At 36.2% G+C, this 18,476-nt stretch overlaps 1 protein-coding gene across 2 annotated transcripts in view; it reads right to left on the bottom strand.

The window, feature by feature from the left end:
- Positions 1-18,476, bottom strand: part of GABRG2 (gamma-aminobutyric acid type A receptor subunit gamma2) — a 62,682-nt gene that overhangs the window by 24,593 nt on the left and 19,613 nt on the right. For both annotated transcript variants that reach the window (XM_051631458.1, XM_051631459.1), the window contains exons 2-6: positions 13,703-13,851; positions 12,368-12,435; positions 11,168-11,388; positions 8,765-8,847; positions 7,923-8,060 (exon numbers count right to left, since the gene is read on the bottom strand). In XM_051631458.1, coding sequence (XP_051487418.1) covers positions 7,923-8,060; positions 8,765-8,847; positions 11,168-11,388; positions 12,368-12,435; positions 13,703-13,851 — 659 coding nt within the window. The remainder of the gene's footprint in view (positions 1-7,922; positions 8,061-8,764; positions 8,848-11,167; positions 11,389-12,367; positions 12,436-13,702; positions 13,852-18,476) is intronic.

The raw sequence follows: 18,476 nt of genomic DNA, 5'->3' as shown, positions 1-18,476 counted from the left end.
TGGCTGATTCTTGCCTAAACAATATGACTCTTCTAACTCGTATTTGCGAGATAAAAATAGAAGAAACTGAGCTGAAATCGACAAGAATATGATGTTTGTAATAGTAAATTTTTGGATGGTGTTCTCTGTTTTTAGAACTATATATGAGAAAGAACAAATAACAAATCTGCTGAGTAGTTTCATAATTATTTCTAGCCACCAGCACTAAGACATACAAAGGGTGTTTTGGTACTTGATGCATTAAATCTTGAAAAAATATTTTTAAATTCTCTTATGTAGGGCATGATACAAGAAAGTATTATTACATAAATTTTATCCTGCAGCTCTTTAGCCTTAATTATGCAGGCTTCTTGAGAGTAGCAAAGAACTCGCTTAATAGACTGTATCACTTTTTGAGATAAGTGGAATATTTATAGCTTCTATAATGTACGTCAAAATGAGGACAATTATGCCTTGTTTAAGAAGACAACGTTAAGACAGCCTGTTTACAATTAAAATTTTGTTTTAACAATAAGAATGAGGAAGTTAAAGTTTCTGAAATGTAAAAATATTATGACAAATATTTGAATGTTACTACCATGCTTAGCATTATGCTACTACATGCCTCTGTGATAATGTGCTGTCAACATTACAGGATGATTTTATGAAACTGTAGATAACATGTATCTAAAAATATAAGTAGGATATTTTGTAATCACAAGGTACTGCAGAGTTTTAGAAATCTGTACATACTGTACATATTTTCATTTAACACCCTACTCCATTTTTTTTTTTTTTTCTATATTTGGTACAAAAAATTGAAAAAAAAAGCTCACTGGGAAGGTCTCTTCAAACTTAGTGTTAGATTATTTTCATTTGCTTTGTACATGGGATATTTGGCTGGATTTGAGTATTCTTAGCTCCCCTCAACACCACCTGACTCAGACACTGTTGTTATGCAGACTTGTATGTCTTTCTTCCACTCAGCTTTTCAATTGTGTCTACTCAAATGCAGTGACAATATCCCCCAACAAAACAGCATCTCAGATAAGTAGGTTACTAAAGATACTGTGTAATAACATAAGCTTGAGAAGCTAGAAATTGCACTTGCGAACTGAAGGGATTTAACTGTGTAAGAGCAGCCACAGAGGTGTATTTGTTTATTATTTAGGACATATATGTAACCCAGGCCAATCCAAACCTATTTCAAGTGAATTATCTCTATAGCATGAACATCATCAACATAAAGCTGTCATCACCTTCAAATATCCTCAAAACGTGTTTTTCTCCACTGAGAAGAGCAGGAAGATAAAGAGTAAGGTAAGACAAAGGGAGAAAAATGATGATTGCACTACAAACATTTTTTTAACACACGAGGAGTCTAGAAGTGAAACGTCAGTGAGGAAACAGACCATCAGTGTTATGCTGATCAGTTTACAGGTTACAGTGATTAACTTGTGACTGCGCAGCTGAAAGGCTATAACGCTCAGGAACCCTCCAATTTATCACAGGATTGCTTGCAGTTTATTTAAACAGCACAATCCAATAAATTATTTAAATAAATAATTCAAATATATTTATTCACTAAGAAGAAAAATCTCCTAAAAATACTTGATATTCAGAGTTATTTTAATGCTAAAATAGTTGTGAATATACATTGTTCTTTAACTACTGAGCTGTGTGTCTAATCCTTTTGAGACAAAGTTTTCTCATCACAATTCATTATAATTAGGTCTAGCTGCAGTTGCAAACAGTGGAATTACAGTTATTTTCTCTTGTGATATTGCAACAGTTTCTGTGAAAGTCGAGCAGTGGATGAGGTGTGATGATTTCATTATCAAGCAGGAATTTAAAAAGGGAGTTGGGAGGTCTGCATCTCAGAGAGTCGCCAGTAATTATAAAAATATATTTATAAAATATACTTATAAAAATATATTCACAGGGGCATTAGAGTCATCACAACATTTTTCCTCAGTTATTTACAGGAAAGACTTGAAGGTACCTACTCACTCTGTTAATTTGCTGATCTTATAATAAAAAGTAAAAATATTAAAAATTGATTTTATTTTTAAATATTTTAAATAGCCAAAAAGATCTAGTTATTGTATTAAGTGAACAAATGCTGTTTCTTTAAGCCACTGTCTGATTATATTCACAAAACTATATTTATTAAAAAAACATCTGTGCTTTTGCAATTACACTACATTAGGTTCAGTGGAAATGCTTTAAGATTCCACATTATCCCTTATTCTCTGGTTACTTGTATATTAATCTTTTTTATCCTTAATTGACCTTTCAAAGCTCAGTTTAAATTGTAGCAAGCTGTGCTTTCAAATATGGCAAATTTTCAGAGAGAGAAACTCAGAAAAACAAACTTGACCTTTAAGAGTCTTTGTTCAATTGGGAGGTCATACTGGGGTGGACTGAAGGAGGTTGCAGGCCCCAATAACTTTTCTTCAAGGACAGTCATGATTTCACTTTGCTGGGGTAAAAAAGGGCTGAACTTCTGTCACTGTGATTTTAATAATGTCTTTTAATCCCTCTCAAAGGGTAAAAGATAATCATGAAAGAGCCTTGGAACTCTTTTTATGATCAGTTAGAATCAGGTGAGCTTGAATGGGGATCCTATGCTTATAAATACCTAAACGGTGGGTGTCAAGAGGATGGGGCCAGACTCTTGCCACACAATTAAGGAACCTGAAGGAGAAAAAGTGGAGGATACAACTGGTATGGGAGGGAGAGAATTATGCTACATCTTTCTTTTTGGAAACATGATCCTGAAATGTAGACTAATTATTTTCAATGAACAAACATTTCAACAGTTATAACTTCAGCAAATGTTCATTAATTACTATGGTTTGATGGATGACTGAACAGAGAAGAGTATCTAGATTATTTGAGAAAACGTTGGTATTCATTATTATAAAAAAAAAAAAAAAAAAGGCAAAAAAAAAAAAAAAAGCAGGAGTAGTTACCTTAGACTGGGTTTATCACCTGACAGCAATACCAGACTTCTAAATTCCCACCATGACAAAAATCCTCTACAGACTCACAGAATTGAATGTAACCTTTCAGAATGGTGATATATAAAAGTTCAATAACTCAACTCCTCCTCTATTTTCTTTCAAATAATGATATTTTGGGTACAGTAATGTTAAACAATGCTTTGTGTGAGTTAAAATAAGGGAGAGTTTAAATGAAAAAGAAAAAAAAGAAAAATTTATAAGGAGAAATACTGCCTGGTGCTCTCTTTCTGAACAACGAGCTTTATATTAGCAGTGAAATCTTAAGGTATAGCTATTAAGATATTTTAGGGTTATCTTAAGGATATTAGAGCTGAGGATTTCCTTGGAAGCAGGAAACATAACATCAAGCCTTTCAGTCCATTGTGCCTGCCTACTGCTTCAAATGTTTCACTGTCCTACCAAGACACTATTCTTTAGGTAATAATTTATTATAGCTTTTTAAAAAACAAGGATATTGAGACAAATACCCTCCTAAACCATAAAGATACACAAAACTATTTGGTAGTAGGGTAGGTTTTCTGACTTGAAGCTGATACCATCATTTGGTCCTCTGCAAAGTGGATTATTAATCAATCCATACTAGAGCCTAGAGCTGTTTATGGGGCTGCCAGGGATTTCTAGGCACAGTGGCAATCCACCTGTGGCCATTTTTTAATGTCAGGCCTATTTCCCAACACCTGTCATATCATATTTTGACTTAATAAAGATGCATCGGGAGAAGACTCCTGGGGTTTTTTTATGAAACCTCTGGGGACTGCATGGCTGCCAACAGTTCAATTCATTATGATGCAGCATTAAAATAAAGTATAAATGTCTGCAGATACTCTGTTGCAAAATAAAAGCCCAGACCACATTTTCCTGATAAAACAGAAACAGATCCAGATCTATTTTTGTGGCTTAAGAGATATATTGCAAGAGAAATATTTAATTACCCATTTTACACTGTGTATCAATTACAAGCAAAACACTGTCTCTGCTGCACAAATCTGATTAGCTCTGTAAAACACAGAACGGGAAGAAAATGAAAAGGAACTTGAAAATATTGAGCTCCGAGTCTCGTGGATCCTGTGCAGCTTGTTGATTTGCTGTTTATTGATTAGTCTTACAGCAGCTTTGTATCCAATTAAAAATTCAAAACAGGCTCTGTGAATAAGCAATAGACAATATCTGAGGTGAAAAAGGAACTACCCAGTCACAGAAATTAATTGGGAATACCCAAAGCTTCATCTGTCCTGAATAACTACATGTTTACAAACTAGTTTGCACAGTACAGTATTTTGTACAGTCAAAAGCACTGAAATAGTAAGTAAAAATGCAGTTTGTTTATAAAATTCACAGAAAATTACAGATGCAAAGAATTTAAAGATATAAACTAGCCCTTTCCTCTTCATTTGAGTTATGATTTCCTCAAACGTCTCATTTCAAGGGTTCTATAATCTCCCAAACTTTTTGTTTGTTTGTTTTACTTCACCACCATTTTTTTTCCAGACTAGTTCCATAATTTCAAATATTTCCATAGGTCATATTTCCCAAACCCTTCACTTATTACACTCTCTTGCAACCCTCTGTCTTAAGATGTTGCACCTAAAAGTGAACTTGCACTTCAATGGTGCAGAATGCAGCAACCATTTGGCATCAGATTTTCAGAGGAGAACAGTGAATATTTCTCCCAAGTTTACACACCACACTCTGAGTAATGCATTCCAGAAAAGGTGTTTTTTGCAGTGGTATCACATTCTCTATCCTTGTGTGTTTGTGGACTACTACAGGCCCCAGAGTTTTTTACAAACCTACTGATCTTTTTACCTTTGTGCATTTGCTTATTTCATAGAATCATAGAACGGTTTGGGTTGGAAGGGACCTTAAAGGTCATCTAGTTCCAAACCCCCTGCATGGGCAGGGACACCTCCTGCTAGATCAGGTTGCTCAAGGCCCCATCCAACCTGTTCTTGAAGACCTCCAGGGATGGGGCATCCACAACCTGTCCCAGCATCTCGCCACCCTCACAGGAAAGAACTTTTTCCTAATGTCCAACCTGAATCTCCCCTCTTCATGCTTCAAACCACTGCCCCTTATCCCCTCACTCTACGCCTGTGTAAAAAGCCCTACCCCAAGCAATTATAGCCCTCAAGGACTAGAATGTGTTAGCCACTGTGAGGCATGAAGCTGGAAACAGGAGTTTGTTTTGAAGTGGGGTAAAAATATGGACAGTTTACTCCAGGTTTGAATGCCTTAGTGCTAGTCCCAGACTCCTTCTGTTCTGTAACTCTTCAACCTCATATTCTCTGATTCCCCTTTCTTGTGTTCAGGTTTCTCTGGTTTCTGTTTTCATCTAAATTAAATTTTGAGGAAGAGTTCTTTGAAGTACACTGTAGTCCTCTTTCCACCATCTCATTAATTCTTCTATTGACTCCTCCACTTACCTCAGCTAGTATCCCCACCACATCATTGACAGTGGTACTGTAATTTGTTTGTACCTAAATTCTATGATACACAGTAGTGCAATAGTTGCATAAATCCTCAAGACTTATTCTGGCTATATGGACATTCAGACATTTGACTGGTGTACTCAGGCTGCACAGAGATTGCTAATAATCTTGGAATACTTTTCTTTTGGGGAAACTCTATTGAAAATTTGTGCATGTAAGAGAGTAATTATAGGTAGTTTATGGGGTCTGGCTGAGGAATATTGAACTTAATGGAATTCCCAGCATGCTAATAAGGCACTTAGGTAAGCAATGAACACTCTTTAGGCTCAGCCAGCTTTAGTAAAATATTTGTAGGAGACTAAATTAGTGACAATCTGTATTTAGTTGTTGGGATTTTTCCCACTTTCTAATTATTTAGATAATAAATCTAGATCAAAATAAAATCTAATTTTCTCACATCTGTGCCCATAAAAAACAATAGAAGCAAGAAAAAAAACCACATACCGTAGCTGCAGCAGAAAAAATGTATACACAGAATGTTTTTCTGACTTTTTATTTTGCAGCCTGAGTAGCTTTCATGAGTATTTCTTCCTAGGCATTTAGTGATCACTAGAGTGCCTCTCTACTGCTTTGAACTGCATTCTAGCTGCTAATTACTTTTTTTTTTTTAAAGGAAATGAAATGTTCTGATGTGTGTCATGATGTTAAAAACTACTGATGCAACATTATGATAGTACTTCAGGTGAGCAGTACAAGCTTGAATGGCTGTCCCCTGAAAAAAGAAAAGGCTTTCTTTGCTTGGAAAAGTATCTTTGTGCTTTCTACATTTTACTGTTTGTTTCCCAGTGTGCACTTTCTTCACTTTAGCAGAACATTAGAGAGTGCTTTTGATTTACTAGTGCAAGATGTGCTGGATCAGTGGATCTGAAGCTGATAGCAAGTTAAGATTTTATTACTTTCTATGTCTGGCCAAATGAAAGTTTACTACATAATGAGGAAAGGAAAGGAAAGGAACAAATAAAAGAAATGCAAATTAAGGCTGAAATAAAGTTAGATTTCAACCTGGGTAGGATGAGACCTTGGATCACACTTGGGTACTCTGCTGTATTTTGTGCCTGCTGTTGCAGAGGCAGTCTGACATGAGATGTATTGCTGTTTATATTTTTGCTTTGAGAGCAATTGTGCTATGTCATGTGTAATAGTGGTTATTAGCAGCTATGGCTCACACACATGTTGCTCCCTTGTCCTCTTTTGTACCTTTATTTTTATTTTCCTGGGAAAATGGAAAAGGTCAAATGCTTTCTTGAATAGCTGACTAAATATCTTCCTTAGCTAAAATGGTAGAAGATGCCATAAGGCAAATGTAGCTACAGCTGGAAGGCTTCATTCCATTTTTGCCCTGCTCATAAGACTAAACATGTCATTGGTGCTTAATGTCCAGTGATTCAGCAGTTGGAAGTGGAATTAATTCTCAGCCTTTTTGTTTGCAATCCAATGTAATGCACAGCAGGCTCCTCTCTGCTCCAGCATATCTCACTCTCCTTTTGAACGCAACAGCAATGCTGACCTTTTAGAAATAAAATGGTTGGGGATGTTTCTGAATTATCACAGAGGTCTGAATTTAAATCAATATATTCATCAGAACAATAAAATAAGGTAAAAATCAAAAGCAACCCAAAAGGAAAAACTGCTTTCATGTAACTGTTCTTTTTCAAAGTAAGAAATCAAAGACAAGGGATTTCATGGACATATAAGAATATTAATATGCTATTACTCTTTATATCCTTTGTCATATTCACTGATTTTCTTTCCACTGAGAAATAAACCAATATCTACATCTAGAATAATGTTATTTTCCTGCTTAGTTAGTAGGGTTAAAATTGCAATTTTTATTGAATTCTGAGTAGTTCCTCATTTATCATTTTGAGTTCCATTACTTGTTTCCAAGGAGATAGAAATATGCAGGAAAATCATCTAGACTGATTTGTAAGGCTGCTTTCTTTAATGAGACTTGAATGTGCCCTATTTTAAGGATTAAAAAACTTGGAGCTACTGTAGTAAAAGAGGTTGGGACTTCGAATTTCATTTCTGTGCGGGCCTACTTTCTGCTTGTGGAAGTTGGAAGAGGATTGTAAAATATTCAAATCAGTATCAGATTATCATGTTGTGGCTCAGCTGTGCTTTTTTTAACACTGCAGCAGGATAGGAAGTTCCCTTGCCCACCCACCCCTTGTGGTAGTAGCTTTCTCCTTACAATTCTAGTTATTTCTTGGAAGACAAGAATAGCCAGTAGACAAAAAAAAAAATTGTCTTCCTCTGATTTCTTCTTCAGAAATACTAAAGCATAGATAGGTCTGTAGGTATTTAAAAGTCTGTAAGTGTTCAGTGAAGTACCAATGCTAAGTCTCAAACAGAGGTTTTTTTATTTTTTTCTTTCTGTTAATAAAGTCTTAAATGAATCTGAAGGTAAACAGATCAGATGTCTTACCTGAAGTAGTCTTCACCACCTCAGTTGTATTTCTCAGTCCTGTAAAGGAGAACTGGTAAAGCCTCCAGGACCTGGTGTCCCCCACCTCCACTGAGCTGCGCTTCCATTGGTAAATGATCTCTTCTCTTGGGTAGCCATCTTATTGCAATGGAAAATACAGAATGCTTTGTTTCATAGTCATTGCTAGAGTTTTAGTGTACTTTGGGGAGTAAAAATGCTACTTTTTTAGTTCTGGAAAAAAAACTGTAGAAGCATATTGCAAGTAAATTATAGATATGTTTTTCTCAAGTTACTTAGTAGTGCCTTTTACTTAATTCCGTATTTTATTTATTTACTATGAATAAAAATAACACTGGAGATTTATTTCTTTTTAATGACTTTTTTGTGGACCTAATAAGATGCAATTTTGCCCATCCTTCAGTTATAGCCAAAATTCTGCAGTTGGTCCACAAATTTGCACCGTGACCTGACTGCAAAATATCAAACTCTTTACTCCAACTATTGTGATAGTAAAACACCCATGCACACACAGAAAGTATCTGTCCATGAGGACTTTCATCATTAGAGATCTTTCATTGTTAAAGATTTCTGCTGTTAGGCTAAGATATAAGCACAAATTAATCACATGGGTGCCAGAAACTATATAATTTTTTCTGTAGCATTCCCTAATTACATTTGGGAACATATGTGATTCCTGTACTTGAAAACAAGGTCAAAATAAAGCTGAAGACCATTGAACTATGTCTAGTAAAGACCATAACTCTTGCTGACTCTAGGTATGTAAATGTAAATTTATAATAAGTGTGGGTCAGGAAAGGGATATTTCTAAGCATGTTACTTACAGCTCGAAAATTCCAGGGGACAGGAATGAACATCCATTGGGAAGTTGTGTAACTGTAGCTGACACTCAGCATCAATTGTCAGCCTGAGGAGGAAGAGATCAGGATATACAAAACATACTTGAGAAGTTTGTCCTGAAAACTCCATAGTGGCAAACAAAATTGAATTCTTACTTATATGGAACCTGACAATGAGCTATGCAAATATATTTTAGTGTATATATAGAGGTAAAGCAAAAGCAAACTCTTGATATGTGTGTACTAATTTGGATTTTCCAAGAGTAGGAAAGCATGTGGTTACTGGTAGGCAGTATTTCTTTTTTTGTTACAAAGGCCCTGATCAGCTACTTCCTGGCCTGTGGAATAGAATCTGTATGAAAGTTCTGTTCCTGTGCGTCTGCAATGACAGCATTATTCATGACTGGCAAATCCATAAGTAGAGATACAGGTCATCTCATGAGCAGTGACAAATCTCTGTGTCACAACATGTCATAATGCTCTAGGGGAATGTATTTTAAGTGACAAAAACTGTATTTCAGAAATGATGGATGGCAGTCCAAATTTAGTCATCTCCATCCGATAGCCATCTAGACTACTTTCATAGCTAGTGGAAAGGTGCTCTGAGGATATACTTAACTTCATTCCAAAATAAAACACTTAAACTAAATTAGAGGAATGTACCAAAAGGTGTTTATGTCCTCAGAATAACAGGAGAGTCTCCACGACATCTCAGGTGGTGTAGGTGCTATAGATCAGGTAGAGACAGGTACTATTAGAAATCCAAAATTAGCTGAGATGTATCGTCTGTGGCACTTGCTAAAAACTAACATTTTTGCTAGCCTGTACACGGCCCCAGCCCTGCCATGAGCTGCATCATACTTGGACTTTGGAACGGAGGAGGTAGGTGGTGTGAGAGAGGGGAAAAGGAGGAGAAAATGAAAGAGCAGAGTGATGTTTATTTGTTCCCTAAGTCTCTATAAAAACCATAGATTTTTGGTCTTTGCTGGTTCCTGAGTATCCAGATGAGCAACCCTGTGAGCTGGACTTGTCTCCGTGCTCCTGCATGTAGGTTTTGTGTGCAAATAGTCTCATGCTGTGGGATGCAAAGGGATGCTGTGACTACTGGCCACTGAGTATGATATAAGAGAAAACTTTTCTACATTACGTATTTAGAAACAAATGTAATTTGAAGAGAAAGGTGATCAAATCCAAAGAGGCAGTAGTGTAGCTAAGTGTAAATTTAACATTTCAAAAGTGGACCTAGGATCTTTGTTATCAGACTGACTTTGATTTGCACTGGATTTCAATTCTGATCATTCTCTTCTGTCTTCTGGCGATGTAATGTGCAATGAATGTAAAATAATTATGAAATAAAACTCCTGTTTGTAATTCAGACAGTTGCAACATTAAAAGCTTGTCTTCACCAAAGCTTGAGTTCTGTTCAGTAAAATTATAATGAATGTACATTTTTAAATAACTTAATTTTCACACCCACTAACAAAAGTAGACAAAAACATGGAAAAAATGCAGTCTAATGCTCATATGGTCTAACATCTTTGATTCTGTACCTTAATTATAATTTATAAATTCTCTGGAACAAATGCTATCTGTACATCTTTCATAGAACCAAATATATCACATGTGAAAAAACCACACTTAGGATTTTCACATTTAGGAAGTATCTCATGGTCTTTGGGAATATGATGTTTGAATTGCTACACAGGGCATGTGCTACACTTAAATGTAGGCATACTCATAACTTATCTATTGAAAAGAGTTTTTAAAGGTAATCTGTCTCAAAAGAAAAGCTATACATGTGACTGAGAAATCTGGAGATAAGCATATCAGGTTCAGATTCATGAACAGAGAATATCTGTACTCTTTGTATTAAACCGTAAATCACCAATGCTGAAGTGATAATCCTTGCTTTCATAAGATACTAGAGGAATGAAATTATTTTGCAGGGTGGATCTTCATCTAGCTAAATTGTAATTAATTCAGAATAAGAGGCCTTTGATGTATGTAGTATTTTATACCATCTACTTCATTCAAATTCACTAGTTTAACATAAAAAAATAAAAGGCAATATAGACCAAACCAATGGGAAACAATAAAACACACCCAAAAATGAAGATTAATTACTGTAACAATCCTTATATTCATTTTCCTATAGGAAGATGCTTATTGTGGAGAGAGACAGTGCAACCTGTCGGAAGAAATAAAACTCTTTACTGTGCCAACACAAAATAAATCACATGCAACTAAAATAATCTAAAGATTTCCCTTCCTTAGGGTTGCATGCATAAATAAATAGGGTAATTCAGGGTAATGTCATATGACCTGAATTCACAGGACCTTTCACTTTGGCTTTTCCTAGAGAAACTGGAAATAGTCAGGTATAAATACCTTAATGTGTACAACACTCTTCCATCATTCCAGATCCTGAGCATCCTATTAGGAGTTGTTATCCAGTGAGCATCAGCTTTCTTGGAATTTCGGAAGAATGTATCTGGTATCCAGATCTTCCCAACCATGTTGCTGTTTAATCTGAGCACTTTTATAGTGCTGTTGAACTTCAGACGTCTGTCATACCACGTTTGGGCGAAAAATATATCAATTGTATATTCCTGTTGTGTTAACCAGAAATACTGATGAAAACACAGCACTCAGAATTTCCTGATATGCTTTCCTTAATTTCTTATGAAAAAAAAAGTGAACTACGGAAGGTGATACTAGAACTGATAAAAGCAATTTTTTATCAGTTTTTTGTTTTACTAATGATTGTTGTTTAAAACCAATTAATTGTGTTATTTTCCCTCTGACTGGTGAAACTAAGATGCAGTTGAGTGGCCTATGCACCTTCTTAATCCTGTGTCTCCACACCTCAACTGATGCCTGATCAGGTCAGAGGACAATTACTTATCCCATTAAATTTAGGACAGGAAAAATGTGAGCCGACTTAGCTGCCTTAATTGCCTGCACCTGCAGTTAATATGAGAAGTGGTGAAGTCTCACTTTTGCTGTCACCATTGGGCAGCCAAAAGCTGCAAAGGGAATTCTAGAATGGGAATAAGCAATCTGATTTTTCTTTCTACATGTAAAAACTACAAGAATGCAGTAGACATTGTACTCAGGCTAGACCACTTTCCCTCACTTCTATAAAGATTTAATTAAATTTTTCTGTAGGAACTTTGGAAAAAGGAGAGGAGAGGGGATCTAGTTTGTTTGTTTTTTTTTTCTTTCTATCTCTGGGTGGCAAGAGTGGCAATATCACTGGTGAATAGTTTTCCTTATTTTGTAGCAATATGGAAGCTCAGTTTTAGAGGATTTAAACTGTCACACAGGACTTGAAAGTAGTGCAAGTAAAAGTGTGGGGATATGTTAAAAATGTTATTCTTACTTTTTTTTTCAATATATAACTCAGTTTCCCTGTCTTGGAGAGATTCATAGCTCATATAGTCCTCACATTCATTATAATAATGAGATTTAAAAAATAATAAAGGCATAGCACAACATTGAAATTAAGGGAAGCTGTGGAATGTCAAAAATGATGGAGGCTTTGTAACAATGTGAACATTATAGGAAAACTGGCAATAATTTACTTACCATATTGATAGCATTCACAGGCCCAATGCTATTTACGTACATATCAGTGTGAATTACTGTTGGTTTAACTGAAAGAGAAACAATAAGGAGCAGTAACATGAGTGAAGGTCAAAATCAACTACATGTAAGTCAAACAGAAGAAAAAGATTGTTATAGTACCTCTCCTGTATGTCTATGGTTGCCTCAAATTGAACTGTGCATATACAATAAGTAGAAAAATGTAGCTATGTCTCCAGTTTGAAGTTAGTTGGATAAACTTTGAGACAAATATTAATACATTTTTTCTACCAGAAGAAATTCACTTAAGCTAAGAGAACAAATACTGAAACCAGTGCTATTACCTTAGAATGAGTCATATCTGAGGGAGTGTATATTTTGTGTTAGGTCACAGTAACACGACAAAACACTATCGACAAAAGCAAACTGCTATTTCTTATGATGACTTGCATCACTCATCTGACAATATCATGCCAAATGCAACACCACTGCTGTTGCCTATAGAGATGGCTGTAGGCAAGTAACACTTGCATGAACCTAAGGCAAAAATAATACTCAGGGCTCTAAAACAGGAATGGAAAACAGTTGTTAGGTTATTTTTATATATATATTGTAGCTTTGTTATTCTTATACACATCTAACACTTTTTTTTTTTTTCCCCCAGAGGCTTTTATGAATGCTTAATTCCTTTCTGTTTTCTAAAGTCTTGGACTGGGAGAATAAAACACATTCCTCTTCTAATTTACACTATATACATACATTTAAGTTTAAATACTCATGTTATCCCTCACTGTGAAAAATTTCTGTTTATAAGCCTCTATAAACTTCTTAGAAACAGCTTCCTTCATTAACCTTGCTGCTCTCTGCTTTCCTCTGCCTGCCTCATCCACGAATTTTCTTTGCATTTTTCTATAATCTTATTACTGCTGTATCCTCTTCTACAGAGGTGTCATCTGCCTGTTCTGTGCCAACTGATTTGCAGCAACTCGGGGAGATTTATCTCTTCAAGCTCCCGCAGTAATCAGTGGAGAAGAAGATTCACACAAAAGGTGATTCAGTCAAAAAAGACTTCTACAGTGAGTCCAGGCTTGGGTCTATCTACTTATATTGTCTGTCGGGGAAATCTAGAGGGGTCAGCCTTGCTTGACTGCAGGGGTCTTTTGTGAACTGATTCCTCTGTGCCCCACTCCCCAGTCACTTCTTGTCCTGCTGCACAAGCGAGGGCCCATGCCATCAGTCAATGCAGAGGATTCTACTTCCTGTGTAGCATAATATGGTCTGGAAATTTGTTCTCTTCACCACTTAATCAAAAGTGGTTTAATAAGAAAGCCAACATACCTCCTATGTCAGGTCTCAACTTGTTGTCGTATCCTTCCAGCAAGCCATTTAAAATAAGAGTGACATCACTCTCGTGGACTTTGGGAGTCAAAACCCAAGTCTTATTTGAAGTGTAATCTTCATAATCATCATCTCCCTTTTGGGTGGAACTGTTAGAGAAATAAAAAATGAAGACATGGAAAGCCTTGAAAAAATATTAATTTGTAGGCAACATCTTTGGAGAAAATACACAATTCAGATTTTAACAGCTCTGTATGAAACATTGAAATATTGCCTGTTTTGCACAAGGAGACTCAGAGTAAAGATGTCACATAACAGTTGAGGTTTTAGTAGGGTTGAGATCATATTCTGTCTGTTTGAAGGAACATCAGTGCTTATCACCTTTGGCATGCCTACTTTTTCTCTCACTGACTCAGGTAGGACCTGTTATGAAATGAGTCTAGTTGTCACTTATCTTACACAGCTCTCCACCAAAATATCACCTAGGGTGTACACAGTGCTGTTTCATTACTTCTCTTTGAGAGAAGGATTTGATGCAGCACATTACTGATAAGGCAAATAATTCGATTAATTCAAACAAACTGTCGCACAGCTTTTCTCCACTCTGATGAATGTGAGGTTATTGTACATTTGGAAACTTCAGCACAAATTTTTTCCAATGGTTTTCATTTTCACTTTTGCTAACGAGAACCCAGAGAGAAGAAAAAGTCTGTCTACCAATTTTTTCTGCTACTGAGCTGTATGGTAGCAGATTAAGTATAATCCAACCTGCTTAGCACAGTAAAAAGGGCAAGTTAGGAATCAGAAATGTGTACACTAGCCTTAATGGATGTTTTGTTTTCTTAACATCTGTGCCTCCAATTCTAGAAGAGAACACAGAAGCTACTTTAGAATATGGCATCAGTGGGTGTTTTTGTTTCAGAATATTAGTGGTAATCAGCTGAATGGTGCTAGGCAACTGTAAGTTTTTTTGCATAATATGCCAGTGGCCTTCTTTCCTGACCTGCTTCTGTGATAAAGTTTGAACACTGCTGGATGTGAAAAATCTTAATGATGTTACAAATGGCTGAATCCAGTGGGTGGAGTTTGGATACAAATGGGTCAAAAGCAGTAAATTCAATTCTTTTCCTCTTTGAGCCAGAATCTGTAGATAAGTGGGAAACAGCACAAAGACGTAGATTCTCATGGAGCTGGAAGTCATTCTTGGCACAGAAGATTGCAACTAGTCATCCCTTCATTAGTGCACCATGACCATGGTCAGCTGTGTCTGCTTTCAGAGTCTCAGGGAGCCATTCTGTTAACACAGGTCTTCTCTCAACTGAAGTCTTGTCCACCAGTGCTATCCTGTGCATCCTGCTGCTGTCTACCCAGAGGCCAGAGTGGATGACCTGAAGGCTTTCCTGTGTTGAGCATTTGGGAGCTGTAAACCACAAATACATCTTAACTACAAAAGAGGCTTTAGGTGCTTTCTTCCCCGTGGGCACAACCTAACAGGAAGGAGCTATTTATGCCTCTCTGTATTAGACTGCTTCCCAGGAGGTGCTGAAGGAGCAGTGACATTTGAAACAGCCTGAGACTTCAGGTAGGGCTGCAGCAACTGGAGAAGCATAGTATGCATGAGAGAGCCAGGCTTGCACTGCATTGGATTGAGCTTGGAAGCTGCTAGTGAAGCAAGGTTAGTTGATCTGTGCCTTCATTAAATGTGCTGAGTAGCACTGACTGCAGCCTCCAAGGGACTACAGAACCCACCCTGCACCAGCAATATGCTTCTGCAAGCTTCAGCTTCCCGGATAAAAAATAGGCAACTCGACCTCCTCCCTCTGGCTACACAGGGCTGAATCTGTAGTGTTTTACTGGCAATCAAAAGCAGAATTTTAATTGGCAATGTGCTACAGAGTATTCTGCTGGTACTGACAAACAGGCCAGGATAATTAAATTGATGGGGGAAATTTGTTTATTCAGCTGTCTGGAGTTCAAAGATCTAATTGTAATTCAAAGCAACTGAAGCAAGATGAGAAAGCTTCAAAAGTCAAACAGCTAGTTAGTAGAGTCTGGTGTACTGCAAGATTAAAAAGTATGTTTGTCTAGGACTTGTCTCAAATCTAGAACAACCTCTAGAACAGCAGCTGTCCACAGTCTCTAAAACTTCAATTTTTCTCTTAATAATTACTTGTAGGAAAGAAATGGCTATTTGTTTGCTTATTTCAAGCCCTTTTGGTACTCCAAATCTCAAAAAACAGCAAATGTTTTTTGTGTGAAAAGAGGGAGTTCAGCAAAGATAACTTGGGAAATAAAGGCCACTGAATTCCAGCTTTTATCTTGAATCCCAAGTGGATCATAAGTTAGCATGGGTACCCAATTATCTAAACGTCTGTCTGTGTAAATCTGCATGATGGCCAGAACAGTCAGAGATGCATCTCTGTCCAGATGAGCAGTGCTTTAGCTGTGCAATGCCATTAATACTAATGAGAGTTACAATGACAAAGCCCTTTTCATCTCCTTAAGACTTTCAGATCAGCCCTTCTGATCATATAGCCTAAATTTTGCAAGTGCCTTTAGTGTCCTGAACAAATTCGGTAAAGCTGAGATTAAACCTGTATTGAAATCTGGTTTTATTTTTTATAAATGCTAGATGTTTTCAGATTTGGTCATGTAGTATGCAATAGTTTGCAGACTACAGTATAGTGTTTTGAAAGCTAATGTTTCAGGCACTGATATAAAATCTCACCATTTGAGATATTCCCACTTCTGATATTAATACCATTTCAAGATGTGTGCAATACTGCTACAGAAATCCAGTTTCCTTCTTTGGCAAAGAGATGGCTTAGGAGGGTCAGAACCCAAACTTAAAGCTTCAAGGTGTAGAGCAATTTTAGTTAGAAGGTGCTTTTGGAGGTCATCTGGTCCACTCCCTGCTTGGTTTGCCAGCTAAGTCTGCATGAGGTAGCTATGACTGGAATTACTTACACACACACACACATATATATATACACACACATATATATATAAAATCACGAGTGTGGACACATTCAGAGACTTTTCCAGACTCTTTGTATGTGTCAAATTACTTAAAATATACCTTCACAAAGCAGATACAAGGCAGAATTCACTAATTAGTATTTATTAATTTAGATCAGAAAGTGCTTTTAGGCTACAGTAATATTTGTGTGAGAGATGACAGCACAAAGCTGAATAAATATATTATTTTTTTAATAAAATGTGGTAAGATCTGTGAACTGATCTCTTGCTCTACAACTACAAACCTCATTCTGCCAATGAAATTTTTACTATGGTAGGGGCTAAAAAGAGCTTTAACTCATGTTTCTTTTCTTCCTCACTATAAAATACACATAGTAATCCTAATTAGGCATTAAATAAGTTGTTACTTGATTTATTACATTTATGTAACTCTTTCGAGTGCGCTTTGGTGAGGTGCAACTTTAGCACGAATTGAGATTACACAAACTAAATGTTCAGGACTGGATTCTCCAGATCTTTGCTAATGCACATAATCCGTAAGTTTTTTGCGGTACCATCTGGGCAACATTTAATCCTTCATGGAATAAGCGTATCTCTGGGCAGAGGTACCTACTGCAGGTAGAACTGGGTTCACCAACCCGAGATAGAGAACTAATGAAAAGATGTTCTGTTTCATTGGCATAATCTCTTTTACAGACCCCCTAGCATTAAAGGCATTATTTTTGTACTGCAAATATGTTGAAATATTAGATTAGTTCAATCAGTCCCAGAGGATATATCTACTGAGAAATCACTGCTACGATAGTTTTTTTTCCATCTTCTTTTCTGGATCTTGTCCAGAAGATACAGCTTAAACCCGTTAGTCAAAGGTTTCATTCATGTGCTGATAAACTATTCTTAGCAGTCTAAAAACATGGAAGTCTACATTACAGATGGAAATCCATTCCTGTTTTTTATAGGTTCAGTATGATTGTTTTTCTGCTTTCATTTCCATGGAAGTAATGATTGATCCCTATGTAAAAATACTCATCACTTTAGTAAAATTTAACAAATAATTATATTGTTATCTAGCTGTCTTACATTATTATTTTGTCAAGCCCTTTGCCTTAAATTCTTTACTTAAAATTTTGAAATAAGGGTGGGATTATTAATTTCAAAACTACTGTGGCTTATTTAATTGCTAATATAAAGCCAGCATTATAACTTTAGATTATCTCTTCTGTTCCATGATATCCCTACATCAGAGACACTCTAATGTAAATTCCAGAAGAATCATACGTAGCATTTCTTGCAAACACACTGCCATATGTTGGGAAAGGTACACTATGCAGTATCTTAAATCACAGACAGCAGCAATAATTTTTCAGTCTAAACTGAGGGACAGATTTGGCATAGATTGTCTTATTTCATTAGTGAGCAGTAACTCAAAAAGGTTTTCCCTTTGAAAGAAGGTAAATATTTCCTAATCCACAAGAACATGATTTTCACAAGTTGTTATGAGTAGTAGAAGAGAAATAAGATATGCCAAAGTTTTAAATCCTGTGGCTCAGTCATTTAACTTTTCTAAATATAGAACATTAATGTTAACTATTTTCAATTAATCTACTAAGAAACTTCACACAGGAGTCAGTTATTGCTGCTTAAATCTGCCTGCCATTGTGTTGCTATATATGAGCAGCATCAGAGTAGCCACAAAGTGCCCAAGGAAAAAGAACTGTAGCAACACGGAATGGTCAACAAATAGTTATTTTAACTCTAAAAACTTACATTTCTTTGTCAAAAAAATCTGACCAAT

This window comes from Apus apus, chromosome 13, assembly GCF_020740795.1.
Source record: "Apus apus isolate bApuApu2 chromosome 13, bApuApu2.pri.cur, whole genome shotgun sequence".
In the NCBI taxonomy this organism is placed as follows: Eukaryota; Metazoa; Chordata; class Aves; order Apodiformes; family Apodidae; genus Apus; species Apus apus.
Note: the sequence above shows the minus strand (reverse complement) of the source record. Positions and strands in the feature narration are given on the sequence as shown.